This window comes from Crinia signifera, chromosome 8 (genome assembly GCF_055691185.1).
Source record: "Crinia signifera chromosome 8, ASM5569118v1, whole genome shotgun sequence".
Classification (NCBI taxonomy): domain Eukaryota; kingdom Metazoa; phylum Chordata; class Amphibia; order Anura; family Myobatrachidae; genus Crinia; species Crinia signifera.
In genome coordinates this window covers 144,089,466-144,109,285 of record NC_139224.1, presented here as the reverse complement: position 1 = coordinate 144,109,285, position 19,820 = coordinate 144,089,466, and the positions used below count along the sequence as shown (strand labels likewise).

The following is a 19,820-nucleotide window of genomic DNA, read 5'->3' as shown; positions in this document are numbered from 1 at the left end:
CCCGGAAGGGTTAGGACGGTGGGTCCTCCGCACCCGAAGGTTTGGAGAGACCCTCAGTAGACTTCCCTCCGCCTTGCGGCTCGGGGTCGTCCTCGGGGGACCGAAGCTCTCCCCAAAAGGCGAGAGCTTCGGTACATTGGGGAAATGGAAGGCCCATAAGGGTCGACCACACTACCCAAAAAAACGTGACAAACTTCAAAAAACAAAGAACGTGAAAAGTGACAAACGTGAGAGGGAAGAGAAATAAATAAATAAAGAGACCCCAGCCAGAAGGCCAGGGTGGGGGTGTGAAAAATTGTCCTACCCCATCCAAAAGGACGAGGTAAGGACGTGAAGCGCTAACCTAAAGGGAAGTGCACAGTGCTAGTGCCATACTAGTGCAAGGTGACTTGGGATCACCCATGCATGTTCGGCACCCCCAAGTTTCCCCGGGGGCACAGTGCAGTCTCGGACTCCAGGCAGCCGGCCAGTCAGCATCCGACCAAGTGTTTCTCCGCCTCACCAGCAGGACCTTTCCGCCCCCCCCCCCCCCCCCCGGCATGGGAATGGATACTCCACCGGGCTTTTCGATGAGTCTCCCCCGCAGCAGCGGAATAGACCAACTGAAGGAGAAGAAAACACCTACTCAGTCCCAACGTTTCACCTCTCCCAGGGATTGAGTACTGGGCTGGGCTTTTCGCTGTCTCTCTGGCCGAGGGAACTGGGAACCCCCGGACCAGAGAGCAATCTACTCGGTCCCAGCTTTTCCCGTCTTCCTGGGAGTGGATACTATACCTGGCTTTTCAAGTGACTCTCCCTCAGAGGCTATAGACCCCCGAACAAGAGCCCCATCTACTAGGCCCGATGCTTCTCCCCTCCCTACCAGTAGAAGGGTGTGTGTCCCCCCCCCCCCCCCCCCCTACGGCAGGATGAAGATACTCAGCCAGACCTTGCACCTGCCCAGAACATGAGGTATTTCAGGTCCTCAGCTCAGTAGCAAGGTGGTTTGGTCCAGCCTTTCTCTATTCTCTGCCAGGGGGCGGTCCAGACCCACTGATAAGAACAGATACTACACTTGATCTTAGCCAAAAGGCTGAGAAGATTCAATGTAAATGTATCTACTGTATCTCTCATTCCTTTTTTCCCTAAAAATGTAACAATGTAATAATGTGGGCTAGGTGACATAAGGGAGATTGCTAGACTAATGAGGGAGATTGCTGCTATTTCAGGAAGTCTCGTGAAGAATGCAGGAGGGTAGGCAACTATGAAGTACACACTATAAAGATGGACCCCTGGAGATGATGACTACACAGCACCAGTTTCCCTATTCTGTATCCCGGGGGCACTTTTCAGTATCTGACAATATTTTGCATTAATTGAGCAGATCTGTAGTTATCTCATTTTGCCCCATTTTATATCACCATAATTACAAGGCTCCAGCCTCCACATTATACATCTGCATAAAATACATCCATGATAATTGTTGATGCTGGTTGTAATGTCACGCTGAATGGGTAATGCCCCATAACTTTACATCTAGGATACGTCACTGGAGACTGCTCTGAACGCTGGCAGCTGTGCTCAGAAGTACTGTTGAGTTTATGTTGCATAAATACAATAAACACTGTATTACATTGCATTCTGTGAGATACTGTTTTGGATTCTTGCATATAACCTTTGCTGACAGTGCCGTGTCCTTATTGTGTATTACTGAATTACATAGATGTGGATCTCTGGATATTTCCACTAACATGAAAAGGGTCAGTTTTGAGTTCAGCCAGCCTGATCTAATTGCCAGTACAAGGACATGGGTGGTTGAAGGTCAACAGAAGGAAATTCATTAAGTACTTAGAATTTCTGAGTCTTTGGAACCCCAACGCTAGGACTTTTGCCTGCAATGTGTGGGGATTCTGGCAGTCAGAATCCTATTATCAGTGTTCTGACTGTCGAGATCCAGACTGCTGGGATTTCGTATTAAGCCATACAGTATTTCGTATAAGAGAGATCCGACTGTCTGTATTTTGAGTTTTGACCACATCCAATTACTGAGCTGTGATACCATATACTTCCCTCTGATTTCCTGTGCATTTATTGAGCGTCTATGACATGTATTCATCCCACTCTCACAATTTTATTTTTGACATCATTGCATCAAAATTAATTGATTTGGGAATTCTTATGATCAGTGGTGGCACCAGGGTCAGTGGCTCCTAGGCCCTGATTGTAATGTATTTGGTACCCCTCGCATTCACACGGGGGACCAATGGTTTTGCTCTACGTATGTGCATAAGAAACCACCTTATTAACCAATGGCACAAGCAGCCAAAAAGGGGCCATGACTTCCTGGAAAGGAGTGTAGCCTTGAGGGAGCCCCGATGACATCACTAAGGGGAAGTCTAAGGGGAATATGGCCAATCCCCATACAGATGGGAACGAATGGGATCGGCCATATACAGCCCAAAAATATGGAGAATACTGCAAATTTATGAAGCTGCTGTATTCTCGTATTGTTCAATGTCATAGCCCTTTGTATTTGGCAGCGGCATCGCACAGATCAGTCAGATCCGTGCAATGCTGCCCTGTGTAAAAATAAAAATAGAATAAATAAATAAATAGATTATTAAAAAAACATTGTGTGGTTCCCCCCCACCCTGCTGTAACCAGCACCAGGCTCATGGGCTGGTCCTGGTTCCCAAATACGGAGGACAAAATTTCCCTATTTTGTAAACCAGCATCAGGCCCAAACATGCCACAGCCGGGGGAAATTTTTATATAAGTTCCCCCGGCCAAAGCATTGACCCCTGACTGGTCAGCCCAGGTGGGGTCCCTTGGGGAGTGGGGAGACCCGAGAGCTACCTGGTTGATCCTGCCAGTAGCATATACTTGTCTCAAAGATTAAGCCATGCACGTGTAAGTACACACGTCCAGCATAGGCGTGCGCACATTGAGTGTTAAGGGTGCACAGGCACCCCCTAATGCTGTGCCCCCACCCCACACTTATTGCTGCTAGTAATACCAGCAATACCTTTTACCAAAGACTTTTGCTTTTTAGACCTGTATTCCATTCAAATAAGCGCCCATCAATCAATTATGTGTGTTTTGCATTATTAATTGTATTACACCTTTGTCATATCACTACATACCTGTGTCATCCAGATACGATTTTGACATTATTTGCATGTACTGTTACACAGAGTAATTAGAAGATTAAAACTGAAATAGGCAGGATACTGTATAATGGTGTGGCTGAGAGACATTTTATATTGTAGTGAGTGCTTGCCTGATTGGCGGTGTTAGACAGACCCAATGGCGGTGTTAGACATGCCCAATAGGTGGTGCTAGGCACACAGCTTTGACAGTGCACCCCCTAATAAAATGTGCTGCGCACGCCTATGACGTCCAGTACAGTGAAACTGCGAATGGCTCATTAAATCAGTTATGGTTTAATGAGCCCCCCCCAATAAAGGCCCCTATCCCTCCAGGCTATCCCCTGGGCAGTGAGCACTGGGATAATAGCCATACTGTTTAAAAAATAGAATGAAAAACTATTGGGTTAAGTTGTGGAACTACAAGTCACAGCAATCTGGGACTTGTAGTTCAACAACTTAACCAATTGTCAAATAACAAACACAGACACCCCCAGTCCCCACCCCTGTGCATGTAGTATGTGCACATACAGGGGAAAAATCAGTGAAATGATTTTTCACCTGAGCACTTAGTGAGTCAGGACTCACTCGGTGCTGTGAAAGCCGTGGGGAGAAGGATGCCGCTGATCATGTCAGCAGCACACTCTCTCGATGGCCGGGGAATGACTGAATTTTCTTAGGACATAGGCACAGTGGACCATGCACTTGCGTCATCCTCCGATTTCTCTTTATTGGGGAGTCCCCGCTCCCCCAGGTACCCCATCTGCGGTAGTCTTGGTTCGGCCAGGGGACCTTGTATAACAGTGTCCCTCGGCTATGGCATAACACGGTTGGCTGTTAGAGCCCGGTGCTGTTCCAAAATACACGGGACCCCCAGTCTTTTTGGCCCCCGTATTTTTGGAACCAGGACCGTTCCAAGAGCCCAGTGCTGGTTTCTTAAATACAGGAGATCCCCACTATTTTCCCCGCATATTTGGGGAACCAGGACCGGCTCAATGAGCCTGGTTGTGATCGGGTGGACCCCACGCATTTTTTTTTTATTTTAACTTTAACATATTTTTTTGACAGATCACCAGTGAGATCTGTGCATGGTTCTGTCAAAGTCGCCAGGCTGGACTTGTTCTATTTATTTTGGGATTTTTGATCATATTTCGGATGCCATTTGAAAAATCGCACCCTATTGCATTTGTCCAATTTTTTCGACATGTTAAAACTTGCAAATTTCACAGCAATTCGCACGTTACTAGATGTGCGATTTTCGGAAAGCGTGCAATTTCTGCCGTTTTTTTGCCTAAAAAAATCGCACATTTCCAAAAATCGCATTTTACTACATTTGGCCCACCATAAGTTCCTATAAAGGACCTGCCTGTAACACTGTACAAACCCCACTCTGTATAGCCAAGAAGGAGACTTTAATCAGCTGAAAGAGAGATCGAAACTGACCTTTTTATACACAAAAACCTGTAAAAGCTATAATGATGTATACATATATACACTTTTGAAACTAGTCATAAAAATATACTTAGAAAGTAGAATTGGGAGATTTTTTTTTTAAGAGCTTGGGGCGTAATGTGTAGAGTGTGACTTGCCATAAAGCTACATGGTGCATGGAATATGTACTGGGACACCTCGCCCACTACAGAGGCATACGCAGTGATTCATTTATAAACACAGCAGGTACAGGTGTAGACGTTTCCCAGGTATTTATACCTGCAGGGAAGGTGACCACAGAGGTGTGCAGTCCAGCATCACTGGAGTGGAAATCTAGGGAAACTATTTGCATTCATCGCGTAGCCTTTAGAACTGGCTTGATCAACTCTGGGCAGGAATGGACTCTGTGTGAATGGAGAGAACCACCAGTCATATGCTGGAGATCAGTGTCTGACAGGCACAGCAGGAAGGTGCTGCCTCCGTTCCTCTCTGCCACTTGGATGTCTTCACTTCTGCAACTATTCCAAAAATAATCTTTTTGGATTTTTATTGAAAGGATATGGCGGAGGATAAAACATTCCGCTACGGACTCATTGTGTTGGGATTCTTCTTGATTATGATTGGCATGTTCATTATGAGTGTGGATAAGCCCCAAGTATACGGTACATTTTGTTCTATGGGCGTGTTGCTGGTGTGTGTCGGCATCACTTGGAGCATCTGCCAATGTTACCCCAAGGTAGGAGAGTGCTCGCTCACTTTATATATTCAGTTCAGGTGGTGGTGGTGGTGAAAGATATCGCTCAGAAAGGGCTTTCCATGTAATATCGTTCGCTATATCGTCTAGTGTGTACACTCAATATCGTTACAGATGCATTCCGATGATTGACGTCTACTGAACATGCAGGTCCATTTGGCTGTATAGCCAAACGACCCTCATGTTTAGCGGGCCCCGGTGACATCACTGAACGATATCGGCGGACGATATCGTTCAGTGTTTGCACGCAATATCGGACGATCTCCTTGATATTGTTAACTATATCACCCACACCCAGGTCGGCTAGTGTGTATGGGGTATTATACAAGAAGAATGTTAATGGTTGTCCAACTTTACCAATTCATGTCCACATTATTCTTACAATGCATACAGTAAATGGTCTCCGTGTGAGATACAATGATGTGGCAGAATGTATTCTAGTCATAGTAGTTCCTACTAGTCTGTATATCAGCATCTGGTTTCTGCACAGTACTGTGCTTTTATATCCCTGCTGCTGATACAGTTATAAAGAAGTGATTGTTGTGTCATTCTTATCTGGTATCCTGATGCCACTTGCCACTCAGACCTCCCCTGTTCCCCGGAAAGGGTGGCTACTACAAAAGTAGGAGGGCAGCGTTCCAATGCCCTTAACTATGCCCTAATACCTTGCACTTCCTTGTTATAGGATTAGCGTGCCCTTCATTTCTCCTAATCACTGCTAATTACACTGGCATCGACGTCTAGGGTGAACTCCAGCCTGTTTGAATGTTGTGCCCACGGTGTGCCACTGTAACGGCATTGGTGTATGTCGACCACTGAAGATCGACAGGGCTTAGGTCGACACCTGAAACAGGTCGACAGGGTTGGAAGATCGACACAAGCTTTGGCAGGGTCGACAGTCAAAAGTCAACAAGTTTTTCACGGTTTTGTCCTGAATGTCGACATAGTCGACATGGACACCGCCAAAGTGTGTCACGACATGCTTCGGGCACGGTGCCTTGCTGCGCTCCTCATGCTTCGGGCACACTATTCTATTGTTCCACCATGTCGTAGTGGATGGTAGGGCATGAAATACCGCCTGTAGTCACACGTCGGCAAAAAAAAAATGTGAAAAACTCATGTCAACCTTTTGGCTGTCAACATTGCCATTGTCAACCTAATGCTTGTGCCGACCTAACAACCCTGTCGACCGTAGCCATGTCTACCTATTTCAGCTGTCTACCTAAGCCCTGTCGACCTTCAGTGGTAGACCCAATGCATGTCGACAAAAATAGGGTCGACCGAGTGGCCGTATCCTGTCAGTTCACACAGACCTATGGTACCAGGGGGTCCCTGCGCCCTGCATCCTACGCCCAGTATACATTCATCTTGTGATGTTTGGTGCAATTGTCCCGTGCATCACGTATCTGTACTCCATGTATAGCAGCAGCAGCACTGGTCCTGGTGGACGGAGGTCTCAGCTCCTGCAGCTCTCACACTAAGGTGCTTTATTGGAGATTAATATGATTGATGTTATTTTCACAGATCACATTTACTCCTGTGGATATGGAAGCCGTTCCATTATCAGAGAAGTCTCATATGTTTACTGCCCCCCCACAGAAGTCCTGGTATGTCTGCTGCAATATATTACTCATCTGTTACAATTGTTTATGACCATAGACATTGTATTTGGATGGAACATCACTCATCTCATTGTAATCTAAGGTCAAACATTATTATGATGTGTAAAATGGAAACTATGCAGCGTTTATCTCTCAGGCACATCATATTAATGTGAGCAAAAATAAGGAAGTTTCTGATCAGGGGATAAGGAGGGAGAAAAGTCCTGACTCCTGTGTATACAGACACTGACTCCTGTGTATACAGACACTGACTCCTGTGTATACAGACACTGACTCCTGTGTATACAGACACTGACTCCTTTGTATACTGACTCCTGTGTATACAGACACTGACTCCTGTGTATACAGACACTGACTCCTGTGTATACTGACTCCTGTGTATACAGACACTGACTCCTGTGTATACAGACACATCCAAACTACTACCAGTGTCTGGCCCAGTGCTCTGGGCCAGTGTCTAACATTGTCATGTGGACCCTTCACTCGTGTTGACCATTTGTCAATGTTGACATATTGTAGGTTAATCCTTTGCCCATCAGCCTAGTGCATGTCAACTTTTTGTCCGTGGTGACCTATAGCATTTTGACTTTTTGGTGTCATCCTTTTGACTGTTCACCTAGAATCTGTTGATCTTTCAACCACGTTCCGAGCGCAAGCGGTGGGTGAGAAATGCCTCTGAAGAGTTTGCGCAGTTTCCCCTCGATTGGCCGTCCCCCAGGCGTTCTCTGAGACCAATGATGTAGCATTATGCTGCAGAAAAAGCCGCATTCATTCGGTGGGGATGTGGTTAATAGAGCTACAATAAAAAGATACATAGTCAATAGGGCGACTCCCCAAATGGTCAACATACAAAAGGTTGACAGAGTCAAAAGGGTCGAAAGGTAAACAGTTTCAAAAGGTTGACAGGTTAAAGGCAGACAGTGCTTAAGATCAACAGGTTCAAAATGCCGACATGACAATGGTCCACTAATTTGCTTCAGATATGGTGAAACATATATAATGACGCCAAAAAAAAAAAAAAAACAATTGTGTTGACCAAATTCATGTCCACTATTGATCTTTTCTACCCATTCTATGTTGACTTTTTGCCCTTGTCAGCCTTTTGACGTAGTCATCCTCTTTGCATATGGACCATTTTAGCTGGACTCTTTACTGTCTATTTACTGTAGATCAGTCAAACTCAAGGCCCTCCAGCTGTTGTGGAACTACATGTTCCAGCATGCCCTGCCACAGATTTTATATAATGGATTACTAAAACTGTGGCAGGGCATGCTGGGACGTGTAGTTCAACAACATCTGGAGGGCCATGAGTTTCATACCACTGCTGTAGATCATCCTAATGAGAACACTTTCAGGGCCCAGTTCAGACCGTTTTTGTGGGCATGCCACATGAAGCGCTGGGTGGACCCCAGCATATGCCACCTGCCTGTCACTCAGAGGCCTACACTTGCACATTGGGGACAATAAGCATGCGCAGAGCAAAAACATTGGGGACAGGGCCGCATGTGCACGAAGCACAGTGAGCGCAGGGACCCATACGAGGGGATGCGGTACACTTATACGGTGTCTGTGTCAGCCGCAAGTTGACCTTTTTTCATGTCAACCTTTTGCTTGTGACAACCTTTTTAATCATGTTGACTAAATGCATGTTGACCTTTTTCATGTGTCAACCTTTTGACTGTCAACCAATAGTGGTTGATGTTTTGACCGTCTACCTAGAACCCATTCCCCACGCAGGCCGAACTGTTAATTGCAGGTGTGGAACTCCTGTCGGCGCTTAGTACTGTGGACCCTAACAAGGCAGCGCCATGCTTAGCCAACATTCGGGGCATATGTGCTAAGGGCCCAGTTCAGAGTTGATTGCTGATCTGGCATTTTGCGTATGACGGTCGTAGATAGCCACTGCCCATACAGAGAGAAAACCTGCCCTATGTAAATCTGCGAGTGATTTGCGAATGGATCACTATTCGCTATCCACTGGCAAATTTATAAAAAATCAGGAACCGTCAAATTATTTTTCCAATCTGCGCAATTGTGAGTAAGGCTGACCCTTCCACAGCTCTGCGACAGAAACAGACTGATCGAGGCCCAAGCTGACGTCACAGGCTCTCCGTGAAACCGCCTGGGCACTCACAGGAGAGTGATAAAAGCCAGCCAATCAGCTACTGTCTGACATTTTTCAAACACAGTCTGTGACATGGGAGGTAGGAGCTGATTGGCTGGCTGATTATCACTCTCCATTTTATCACTTTTGAAGCTTAGAGAATCTGGCCCACAGCCTGTTACTACCCCCAAAGGCTGGCTTCCTGTCAATCACTATTTGTGATCCCACATGCGCGCTACGATCCGCATGCATGCGCAGTCATTCCATAATCTAACGGAGTTCCAGCCATGGGCGCCGGAACGGGGGGGGCGAGGGGGCAGCTTGCCCGCCCCCTAAAATTACTGAGGCGCTAAAGTACCGTTGTCTGGGGGCGCTGTCAGGGCCGGCGACAGGGGGGGTCAAGGGGGACATGTGTGACGGGCCCCGGCGATCTGAAGGGCCCCAGAGCCCGGCCGGGGCCCGTCTGTGTCTTGATGTATGTGTGAGGTCTTTTCTACACTCACATATCCTGCAGTGCTATGCGCGCTGGCGCCGCTGCGCCGGGTCTCTCCATCCGTCCTCCCTGTCAGACTCAGTCCCCTCCCTGCCGGCCGCCCTGCCCAGCGGTGTTTGATTGACACTTACAGTGTCCGACGCCGCGGCCGCCCGCCCCCTGCTGCTTCAGCGACGAGCGTCGCATGGGCATGGCATCCAGCATCCAGGTCCCCAGCGCGCTCCAACCCCATCCTGCTGCGGCCAGCGTGTCTGCCCTGCTGTGTATGGGAGGGATCCAGGCAGCAAAACAAAAAAAGTAAGTTGAGGAGATCTCTAAACTTGCTCACAATTTGAGTTAATGTACATTGGGGATGTATTAAGTTATGGGGAGTGTGTGAACAATTGATGTTCTGGGCATATGAGTGGTGTGGGGACATGTTCTGGGCAAATGAGGGTTATAGGAACATGTGCTGAACATATGAGGGATGTGGGGACATGTGCTGGACATATGAGGGATGTGGGGGCATGTGCTGGACATATGAGGGATGTGGGGACATGTGCTGAACATATGAGGGATGTGGGGACATGTGCTGGACATATGAGGGATGTAGGGGCATGTGCTGGGCATACGAGGGATGTGGGGGCATGTGCTGGACATATGAGGGATGTGGGGGCATGTGCTGGACATATGAGGGATGTGGGGGCATGTGCTGGGCATATGAGGGATGTGGGGGCATGTGCTGGACATATGAGGGTTATAGGGACATGTGCTGGACATATGAGGGATGTGGGGGCATGTGCTGGACATATGAGGGTTATAGGGACATGTGCTGGACATATGAGGGATGTGGGGGCATGTGCTGGACATATGAGGGATGTGGGGGCATGTGCTGGACATATGAGGGTTATAGGGACATGTGCTGGACAAATGAGTGGTGTGGGGACATGTGCTGGACATATGAGGGATGTGGGGGCATGTGCTGGACATATGAGGGTTATAGGGACATGTGCTGGACATATGAGGGATGTGGGGGCATGTGCTGGACATATGAGGGATGTGGGGGCATGTGCTGGACATATGAGGGATGTGGGGACATGTGCTGGACATATGAGGGTTATAGGGACATGTGCTGGACATATGAGGGATGTGGGGGCATGTGCTGGACATATGAGGGTTATAGGGACATGTGCTGGACATATGAGGGGTGTGGGGGCATGTGCTGGACATATGAGGGATGTGGGGGCATGTGCTGGACATATGAGGGTTATAGGGACATGTGCTGGACATATGAGGGATGTGGGGGCATGTGCTGGACATATGAGGGATGTGGGGACATGTGCTGGACATATGAGGGTTATAGGGACATGTGCTGGACAAATGAGTGGTGTGGAAACATGTGCTGGACATATGAGGGATGTGGGGGCATGTGCTGGACATATGAGGGTTATAGGGACATGTGCTGGACAAATGAGTGGTGTGGAAACATGTGCTGGACATATGAGGGATGTGGGGGCATGTCCTGGACATATGAGGGTTATAGGGACATGTGCTGGACATATGAGGGATGTGGGGGCATGTGCTGGACATATGAGGGTTATAGGGACATGTGCTGGACATATGAGGGATGTGGGGGCATGTGCTGGACATATGAGGGATGTGGGGGCATGTGCTGGACATATGAGGGATGTGGGGACATGTGCTGGACAAATGTTATTTTGTTACTAATAAAACTATAGTGTTTTTCTGTTACTCTATTACTATTGATGAAAACATATTTCATTAACTATCAGGGGGTAACATATAGCAATTTAGGGGGCGCCAAAATGAGATTATATCTTGCCCCCCCCCCCCCAACCTAAAAACGTTCCAGCGCCACTGGTTCCAGCCCATCATCTCCTAACTGCCAGGCTGTGTTTGAACCTTGAATAATGACAGTTTGGATATGATTGGTTGGTACTTCCTCTCTCCACTTTATCCCCATCTGAATCCTCTGATGCGGATGTGCTGTGATAATATCGGCCCAACTTGCAATGCGATAATTGACTACATCGCAGGGATGTATTGATCATTGAATTCAGGGACAGAGCTCTGTCCCTATGATGGGTCTCTGCAGCATTATCAGGGTATTTTTATTTGAGGGGGGGAGGGGAATACCATGACTCGATGTGCAAACGACATTGTGATAAATCCCCTCCAGGTATGGAATCATTGCATATTCACTGTTATAAAGGGTGGGCCTGCTCAGCACAGTTTAAACGATAAATGCGGCCTATTTCTCAAATCCTAACTATGGCAAAATGGCAGTTTTTGCAAAAAGGGTAATTCTAATTTTGGAGCTTTTCATTAAAATTCTAATGCCAGAGTGTTCACTGATTTCCCCAGTGTTAACATAGTCAATACTGCCACCCCCACTGATCTCTGTAGTAAAGATGACAATTTCTAAGCCTGCCTGAAGGTGGCGTTGGCTGCCATCTGCTATAGGTATAGCTCCAACAAAAAGGCTGCATACAAAGTTGTTTCCTGTAAGGTTGACCAGGATTACAACTATCCTTCATAAATAGCTTAATTCATTCAGAGCTAAGACCTGAATTTGGTTACTTATTGGGAAGAAGCCATGTCGAGTAATAAATAGCCCATTAAGAGACTATACAACTAATGTACAGCATGGTTTCCTTACCAGGTCTACTACACCATATACAAGCAGCAAGGAAGCTGAGCGCTATGAAGTCACCCTACCGTCTTATGAGCAGATTCATATCAAGGTGGAGGAACTTGGAGACCCAGCATTGGACCAGTCAATACCTCCTTTCCCACAGGCCATGATGACAGGGCATTCCCAGCCAAAGGTGCACGCCAAGGTTGAAATACATAGGAATTCTGTGGGCAAGGAGGAGAATGGAATAGCGGAAGCTATCTGGTAAGTAACAAGAGGTTGTGTAGGACGTAGTATGAATAATTAACACACTGATATTCCAAAGGACAGCAGAACCAGAGAGCAGCGATAAGCCATACTGACAGTCAGTCCCTTGTAGACCAGGCGTGGCCAAACCTGTGCTTAAGTTCTGCCAACACTTCATGGGTCTCAGGCAACCTGTGGATCTATAGTAGGAATGAATGCAGCTTGTTCGAACATGTGACAGTTAGTAATAACTACAGCTGTGCACCAGCTAGGTGATTTGGTGAATGTGACAGTTAGTAATGACTACAGCGGTGCACTAGCTAGGTGATATGGAAAACGTGGACCATTGGTAGATCTCGGGGACCAGTTTAGTGACCCCTGATGTAGACCAAATGATTTTGTCCCACTTTGGATTAAACCCAAAATTATATTGCACAGGTTGGGTATCCCTTATCCAGATATCCCAAAACCGAAATATTCAGAAAACTGTAATATATAGAATATTTTGGGTTTTCGTTGTTATCCCCCCCCCCCCCCCCCCGTACTTTTTTTTATACTTACCTCGTCCGCCGGTGTCCACGGCAGCCATCAGTTTCCTCTTCAATGGCATCCCCGGTCTGGTGAGAAATCAGATGGCTGTAGAATCCCAGTAACTGATATAGGATGCCCATTTCCCTTGCTTAGTGCCATAATGTCATTCATAAACCCACCTTGCACATATGTGATCATTACATTACATTGCATGTATTTTTCCTCACTGACTATGCTGGTTGCTTTTTTCCATATAGTCAATCTGCACCTCTCGCTTCACTGAAGGAAGACACCAATGTGACCACATCCGATGATGGAAGAAGTAGTGCTTCATCTCTGTCCAGCTCTGAGGAATTGGGACACAAACATGACACCACCGTGCCATTCGGGCGTCTCTCTGGGGATCTCATAGATGCAACTCAGGGTGAAGGAATTGTAATGGCTGATGCACAGTCGTGCGAAGCGATCTATCCGGGGGTACAACAAGAATGCTGCTTACTTCCCAACCACGAGGATCATTACAGCAGTGGAGAGCAGCCAGGAAATGTGTCATTCATGCTGTCTGCTACTCAGGACCCTGAAGAAGATGACCTGTATTATGGAATGAAAGACGAAACGGATAACTTAATGCCAGGTTGCGAATCAGACTGTGAACAATAATCAAAGTAGCAAACGACATACTGTAGATAGTTTTCTGACACTGAAGACAGAACTCCATCACAGTATAGGCCAGTATTTGTAACGATTGTGAGCATTTTATTGCATTCATTGTAGGGACTTTTGTGCACATGGTTTGTGAAAATCACTTGTTAAAGTGAAGGTGAATCCTTGCACTTTGTTCTCGCTGATTCTGTACCAGGGGCGAAATGTAATAGGGTGCGATTTTTAGACTGAAAAAAAATCGCACCAAATCGCACCTTTAAAAATCGCGTTTTTTGCCGCGAATTCGCATATGTAATGAGATGCGAATTAGCGGCAAAAAATGCGATTTGCCGCGATTTGCCGCGATTTGCCGCGATTTGCCGCGATTTTTAGTCATGAAAATGTGCGCATTTTCAGTCATGAAAATGTGCGCATTTTCATAAATGCGATTTTGTTCCAAAAAAAAAAAGTAAAAAAAAAAACGGCGTGGGGTCCCCCCTCCTAAGCATAACCAGCCCCGGGCTCATTGAGCCGGACCTGGTTCCAAAAATACGGGGGGACAAAAAGCATAGGGGTCCCCCGTATTTCTGAAACCAGCCCCGGACTCTTGGACCGGTCCTGGTTCCAAAAATACGGGGGACAAAAAATCTGGGGGTCCCCCGTATTTTGAAACCAGCACCGGGCTCCAACAGCCCGCGGTGTCATGCCACAGCCGGGGGACACTTTTTATACAAGGTCCCCCGGCCAAAACATGAGCACCGTGGCTGGTCAGCCTTGGACGGGGTACCTGGAGGAGTGGGGACCCCCCCAATAAAGGGGTCCCCCCCCCCCAGGCTTCACCCGTCCAGGGCTGAAGCCCGGGGCTGTCACCGGCGTCCGTGGCCAGTGGACGCCGGCCTGATAGGGTTAAATTCATCATACATATCATTACATTGCTTTTTACCGGCGAACTACAAGTGCCAGCAGACCTCCCCCGCATGCTGGGACTTGGAGAACCACAAGTCCCAGCATGCGGGGCATTAATGGGCCCGCTGGGACTTGTAGTCCACCTGTAAAAAGAATGTTTATAAAAAAACACACACACAGAGAAGTACAAGTTTATTACACACACACACCTCAATTTTACACCAGCGCTACTTACCATTCCTGGATCCAGCGCTGGTCTGGCTGCTTTACAGCCGGCTCCCCCCGAACTGACAGGCAGCGGGGAGAAGCGGCTGTCTCCGTCGCTTCTAACAGCCTCTGTAGCGCTGTCCGAGTGCTACAGAGGCTGAGAGCGTGATTGGCTGAGCTATGCGTCTCCATGGAGACGCATACTGTAGCTCAGCCAATCACGCTCTCAGCCTCTGTAGCACTCGGACAGCGCTACAGAGGCTGTTAGAAGCGACGGAGACAGCCGCTTCTCCCCGCTGCCTGTCAGTTCGGGGGGAGCCGGCTGTAAAGCAGCCAGACCAGCGCTGGATCCAGGAATGGTAAGTAACGCTGTGTAAAATTGAGGTGTGTGTGTGTAATAAACTTGTACTTCTCTGTGTGTGTGTTTTTTATAAACATTCTTTTTACAGGTGGACTACAAGTCCCAGCGGGCCCATTAATGCCCTGCATGCTGGGACTTGTGGTTCTCCAAGTCCCAGCATGCGGGGGAGGTCTGCTGGCACTTGTAGTTCGCCGGTAAAAAGCAATGTAATGATATGTATGATGAATTTAACCCTATCAGGCCGGCGTCCACTGGCCACGGACGCCGGTGACAGCCCCGGGCTTCAGCCCTGGACGGGTGAAGCCTGGGGGGGGGGGACCCCTTTATTGGGGGGGTCCCCACTCCTCCAGGTACCCCGTCCAAGGCTGACCAGCCACGGTGCTCATGTTTTGGCCGGGGGACCTTGTATAAAAAGTGTCCCCCGGCTGTGGCATGACACCGCGGGCTGTTGGAGCCCGGTGCTGGTTTCAAAATACGGGGGACCCCCAGATTTTTTGTCCCCCGTATTTTTGGAACCAGGACCGGTCCAAGAGTCCGGGGCTGGTTTCAGAAATACGGGGGACCCCTATGCTTTTTGTCCCCCCGTATTTTTGGAACCAGGTCCGGCTCAATGAGCCCGGGGCTGGTTATGCTTAGGAGGGGGGACCCCACGCCATTTTTTTTTTATAAAAACACTTTTACATATTTTTATTAACAGAACCATGCACAGATCTCAATGATCTGTGCATGGTTCTGTCAAAATCGCCTGTCAGAACCTGGTCTATTTTTTTTGCGATTTTTGGTAACATTGACCAAAAATCGCACCCTATTACATTTGCGAGTTGTATACTTTATAATGGGAAAACATCTGGATGCGAATTGAAATGTGACTAAAAATCGCACTTAGAAAAGTGCGATTTCGCGGTAAAAAGTGCGATTTTTTACCGCGATTTTCAACCTATTAAATGTGCGATTTTCGGAAAATGTGCGATTTCGGCCGTTTTTGACCAAAAATCGCACATGTCTAACAAATCACACCCTATTACATTTCGCCCCAGATCTCTTTTCAAGGATGCAAATGCCAGATTTAGCACCCGGCGCATTCGCAGAGGTATATTTACGCAGATTTGCATAGCTCTGGCAGAATCTGTGTTGGATGGAAATGGGCATTTCAGATTGGGAACTGGGCGGGGACTCTGCAATCGCCTAGAACTGGACACTTTGTGACCGACTTAGCATGAGCCCCAGAGTGCCTAAAACCCGTTCTCCTAGTCCTGTTTGTCTAAGTATAGAGTATGTCTACATGTCATAATTGCCTTCTGTCTAAGAAGGGCTCCCAAAAATCAGAGGTTGCTCTGGCCCCATGGAACAGTGGGCTAGTCTTCCAGCCAGATACCACCTGCCCACAGCCCTCTGCAACTGATAACACCTCACCTTTTTGGGGGGCTGTCCTGGGGGTCCAATGATGCTTTTCACGCTGCATTGTATCATGTTTGGCAAACCCTCTGCCTAATAATGCTGATAATCGGGGTGGTAACACTATGATGTAGTCCTGCAGTCATGCCCCCTATTCTGCATCACGCTCCTCAGCCACGCCCCCATCCCATGTCATACCTCCATCTGAGCCATCCTGACTGCCCCCTCCCGGGAGCATACCAATTTTCATACTGTATGTGTACAAGCCCTTACAGTCTCCAAAGCAACAATTTCTGGGGTCAAGATGATTATGAGAAGCAACATTATAGGCAGAGGGAACTAATTATTTGTTAGGTGTTTCTTTTATTCTTCTAATTATCATAAAAAGGGGCCCATTCAGTTTTAGCTACCGTGTTTAAAAATTGTTGCATATAATAAATGGTACTCAACAAATCATCTCCCTACTGTCATATTTAAAAAATGACAGTTAAGCTGGGTACACACACAAAGATTTATCTGTCCAATTCAGCTGGTGGGAACAAAAATATGGTAATGTATGGGAGCAAATGACAATCAATCAATTGCTCCCAAACACTGGAAGATTGTTAAAAATGATTGTTCGGATTAGTTTGATAAAGCAAATGGCTTTAACCAATTTGTTTTGAATTACATACCTCCCAACAGTCCCGATTACCGCGGGAATGTCCCGGTTTTCGGGGCCGGCAGTGTCCCACGGCAAGGGGGGGGGGCTGTTGGGAGTCCCCCTGTCAGCTGCTGAGCAGCGGGGAATAAACGCTGGGGGCTGGGGGCATGGCTAGAGGCTCACAGAGCCTCTGGGTCATACCTCCATAGGGAAAAAAACGGGGCGTGGCCTCGCGGGAGAGACGCGAGTATAGGCCATGCCCCCTTTAATTAGGCTACGCCCCTGGAATTTTCAGCACGCATCACTGTGTCCCTCCTTGGTCTCCCTACAAGTTGGGAGGTATGGAATTACTATTGTTTGTTTTCCAACATTTGTGAGCAAATGGTTCATTCCCATATGCTCCCATACTGTACATTGCCAGATTTTTGTTTCCACTAGATAGATTGGACAGATAAATCTTTAGGTGTGTAGTGTTACTTAGGAACTGATTGGCTGGTGCACCATTTAACATATGCAATGAGTTCTAAATAGCTAAAACTCATAAATGGGCCTCATAATACGATTATTGGGTTCCTTCAATTTTTGTCTTTAAAATATATTTTCTATTTTCAGTCTTGCCTTACAATGTCACCAAGCTGTATGATACAATGTAATTTTTCTTTGTGTAAATAAATTCTGCCTAATAAAATAGATTAGTTTAAAATGGCAATTTTAGCCTATTTATGAGGTTTTACATAAGAACATCAGATATTTCAATGTATACATATAGGTTAAAACTATGGGTAAGAATTAATAGGAAGAGAGATTCAGAAAGTGAGAGATTTTGGGGGTTATTTTGGTTCACTCTTTCTGACAAATTCCTTCTTAGATGGACAAAACCATGTGCACTGCAGGGGGGCAGATGTAAAATGTGCAGAGAGAATTAGATTTGGGTGAGTTATTTTGTTTCTGTGCAGGGTAAATACTGTCTGCTTTATTTTTACACTGCAATATAGATCTCACTTTGAAGTAAAACCCCACCCAAATCTAATTCTCTCTGCACAAGTTACATCTGCCCCACCTGCAGTGCATATGGTTTTGTCCATCTAAGAAGGAATTTGTCAGAAAGAGTGAACCAAAATAACCCCCTTTGTGAGAATTCTCCAGTTTTTTTAAAGCGGCAATCATTTACACTTCAAAATCAAACTGGTTTTGCAGTGTAAATGATTGCCACTTTAAAAAAAACTAGAGATTTCTCACAAAATCTCTCACTTTCTGAATCTCTCATCCTATTAAATCTCACCCTATGGGCGGGATGTACTAAAGGGAAAATGCGGTAAAACAGGGGTTTTACCGAATTTTCCTATGTACCAATACCCGTCCGCCCCGTTTTCGCCAGGCAGGGTATCGCCGCCCTCCGTCCGCGCGCCCCCCTCCCGTCCTCCTTTAATCTCCTCCTCACCCAGCAGGTGTCACAGCCGGCAGGACATCCGGCTGCAGGGGGAGGAGGAGACGCAGGGGGACACTGGCAGCCGCCGTGATGTGACGGAGACCCCCGCAGACCACATCACAGGTATCGCGGGGGTCTCCGTCACCGCAACCTGATGCTAGCTGCATATGTTAGTACATATGCGGCAGCATCGCGGCGGCTGTCAAGCGAAGGGCGGTGATGTATATTAATACATCCCGCCCTATGTCTTTAACTGGGTACAGCTCAAAACCCAACTCAGCCAATCAGTAATCAGCTCTTAATCTGTCAACTGTTAATACTAATGAAATGTATAATTGGTTGCTATGATATAGACAAACTTTTGCACCTAAACACAAAATCAGTGTGCCCTATAGACGGACTTGGGCCTTATTCAAAATGCTAAGCAGAAAATTTGCAAAGCAAGCGAAATTACTGCACATGCGCAGCCGCGTAACCGCAGTTTGATTGACAGGAAGCTGCTGTTTAGGGGTGGAAACATGGGGGGATATGTAATAGGATGAGAGATTCAGAAAGTTTTGATTGGGTAAGAAATCTCCAGATTTTTTAAAGCGGCAATCATTTACACGGCAAAATCAGTGTGATTTTGCTTTAAAAAAAACCTGGAGATTTCTTACCAAATCTCTCACTTTCTGAATCTCTCATCCTATTACATTTCCCCCCATGTTTCCACCCCTAAACAGCAGCTTCCTGTCTATCAAACCGCGGCTACGCAGCTGCACATGTGCAGTCATTTAATTTGATTTGCAAATTGGCATTTTCTGGGTGTGTTTGTGAAAATACACATTTGCCCAGGCGTTATTTGGATCTCTCTCTGATGTCAGCGATGACCACTTCCAGCCTGGTTCTTGAACAGATTAGTGGAAGTCCTAGACTGGGGCCGATAGGAAAAACTGTTGGTGCAGTTTTTGTGGATATATCTGCGAACATCTCGATATTTGTGATGCATTGGCAATTTTGCAAGGGGCAGCTTTTCTTTCTGTCTGGCGGCAGCTTTCTGCAAGCAGTCCACTACAAATTTTCTGATTAGCGATCCACACCGGAATGCCCCAGGCGAGTCGGGGTGGGGGTGCCCCAGTGCTGGGGGGGGGGGGGGGGGAGGAAGGTTGGTATCTGTGTAAAAAAACTTGCGTCCCCGGCGTCCCTGCTGAGTGCTGGTGCGTGCAGGGGTGTCCGTGCCGCCGGGGGAGCCTGCGGCGCTGTAGCAGGGACGCAAGTTTTTTTACACAGGTACCACAGTGCTGGGAGTGAGGGGCG

At 47.2% G+C, this 19,820-nt stretch overlaps 1 protein-coding gene and 1 pseudogene across 1 annotated transcript; one reads left to right on the top strand and one right to left on the bottom strand.

Annotated features, from left to right (window-relative positions):
- Nucleotides 1–978: 978 nt before the first annotated feature.
- On the bottom strand, nucleotides 979–1,084 carry LOC146029972 (U2 spliceosomal RNA; annotated as a pseudogene).
- Nucleotides 1,085–4,654: 3,570 nt separating this feature from the next.
- BSND (barttin CLCNK type accessory subunit beta) lies at nucleotides 4,655–13,788 on the top strand. Its single transcript, XM_083157308.1, has 4 exons — nucleotides 4,655–5,292; nucleotides 6,835–6,917; nucleotides 12,192–12,428; nucleotides 13,199–13,788. Exons 1-4 carry the CDS (start codon nucleotides 5,116–5,118, stop codon nucleotides 13,599–13,601), a joined length of 900 nt encoding a protein of 299 aa, XP_083013434.1. The 5' UTR covers nucleotides 4,655–5,115; the 3' UTR covers nucleotides 13,602–13,788.
- Nucleotides 13,789–19,820: the final 6,032 nt, after the last annotated feature.

Coding starts and splice junctions, on each gene's coding strand:
- BSND (XM_083157308.1), top strand. CDS start 5,116: ATGGCGGAGGATAAAACATTCCGCTACGGACTCATTGTGTTGGGATTC. Junction 5,293..6,834: donor TCTGCCAATGTTACCCCAAG/GTAGGAGAGTGC, acceptor TTATTTTCACAG/ATCACATTTACTCCTGTGGA. Junction 6,918..12,191: donor GCCCCCCCACAGAAGTCCTG/GTATGTCTGCTG, acceptor TTTCCTTACCAG/GTCTACTACACCATATACAA.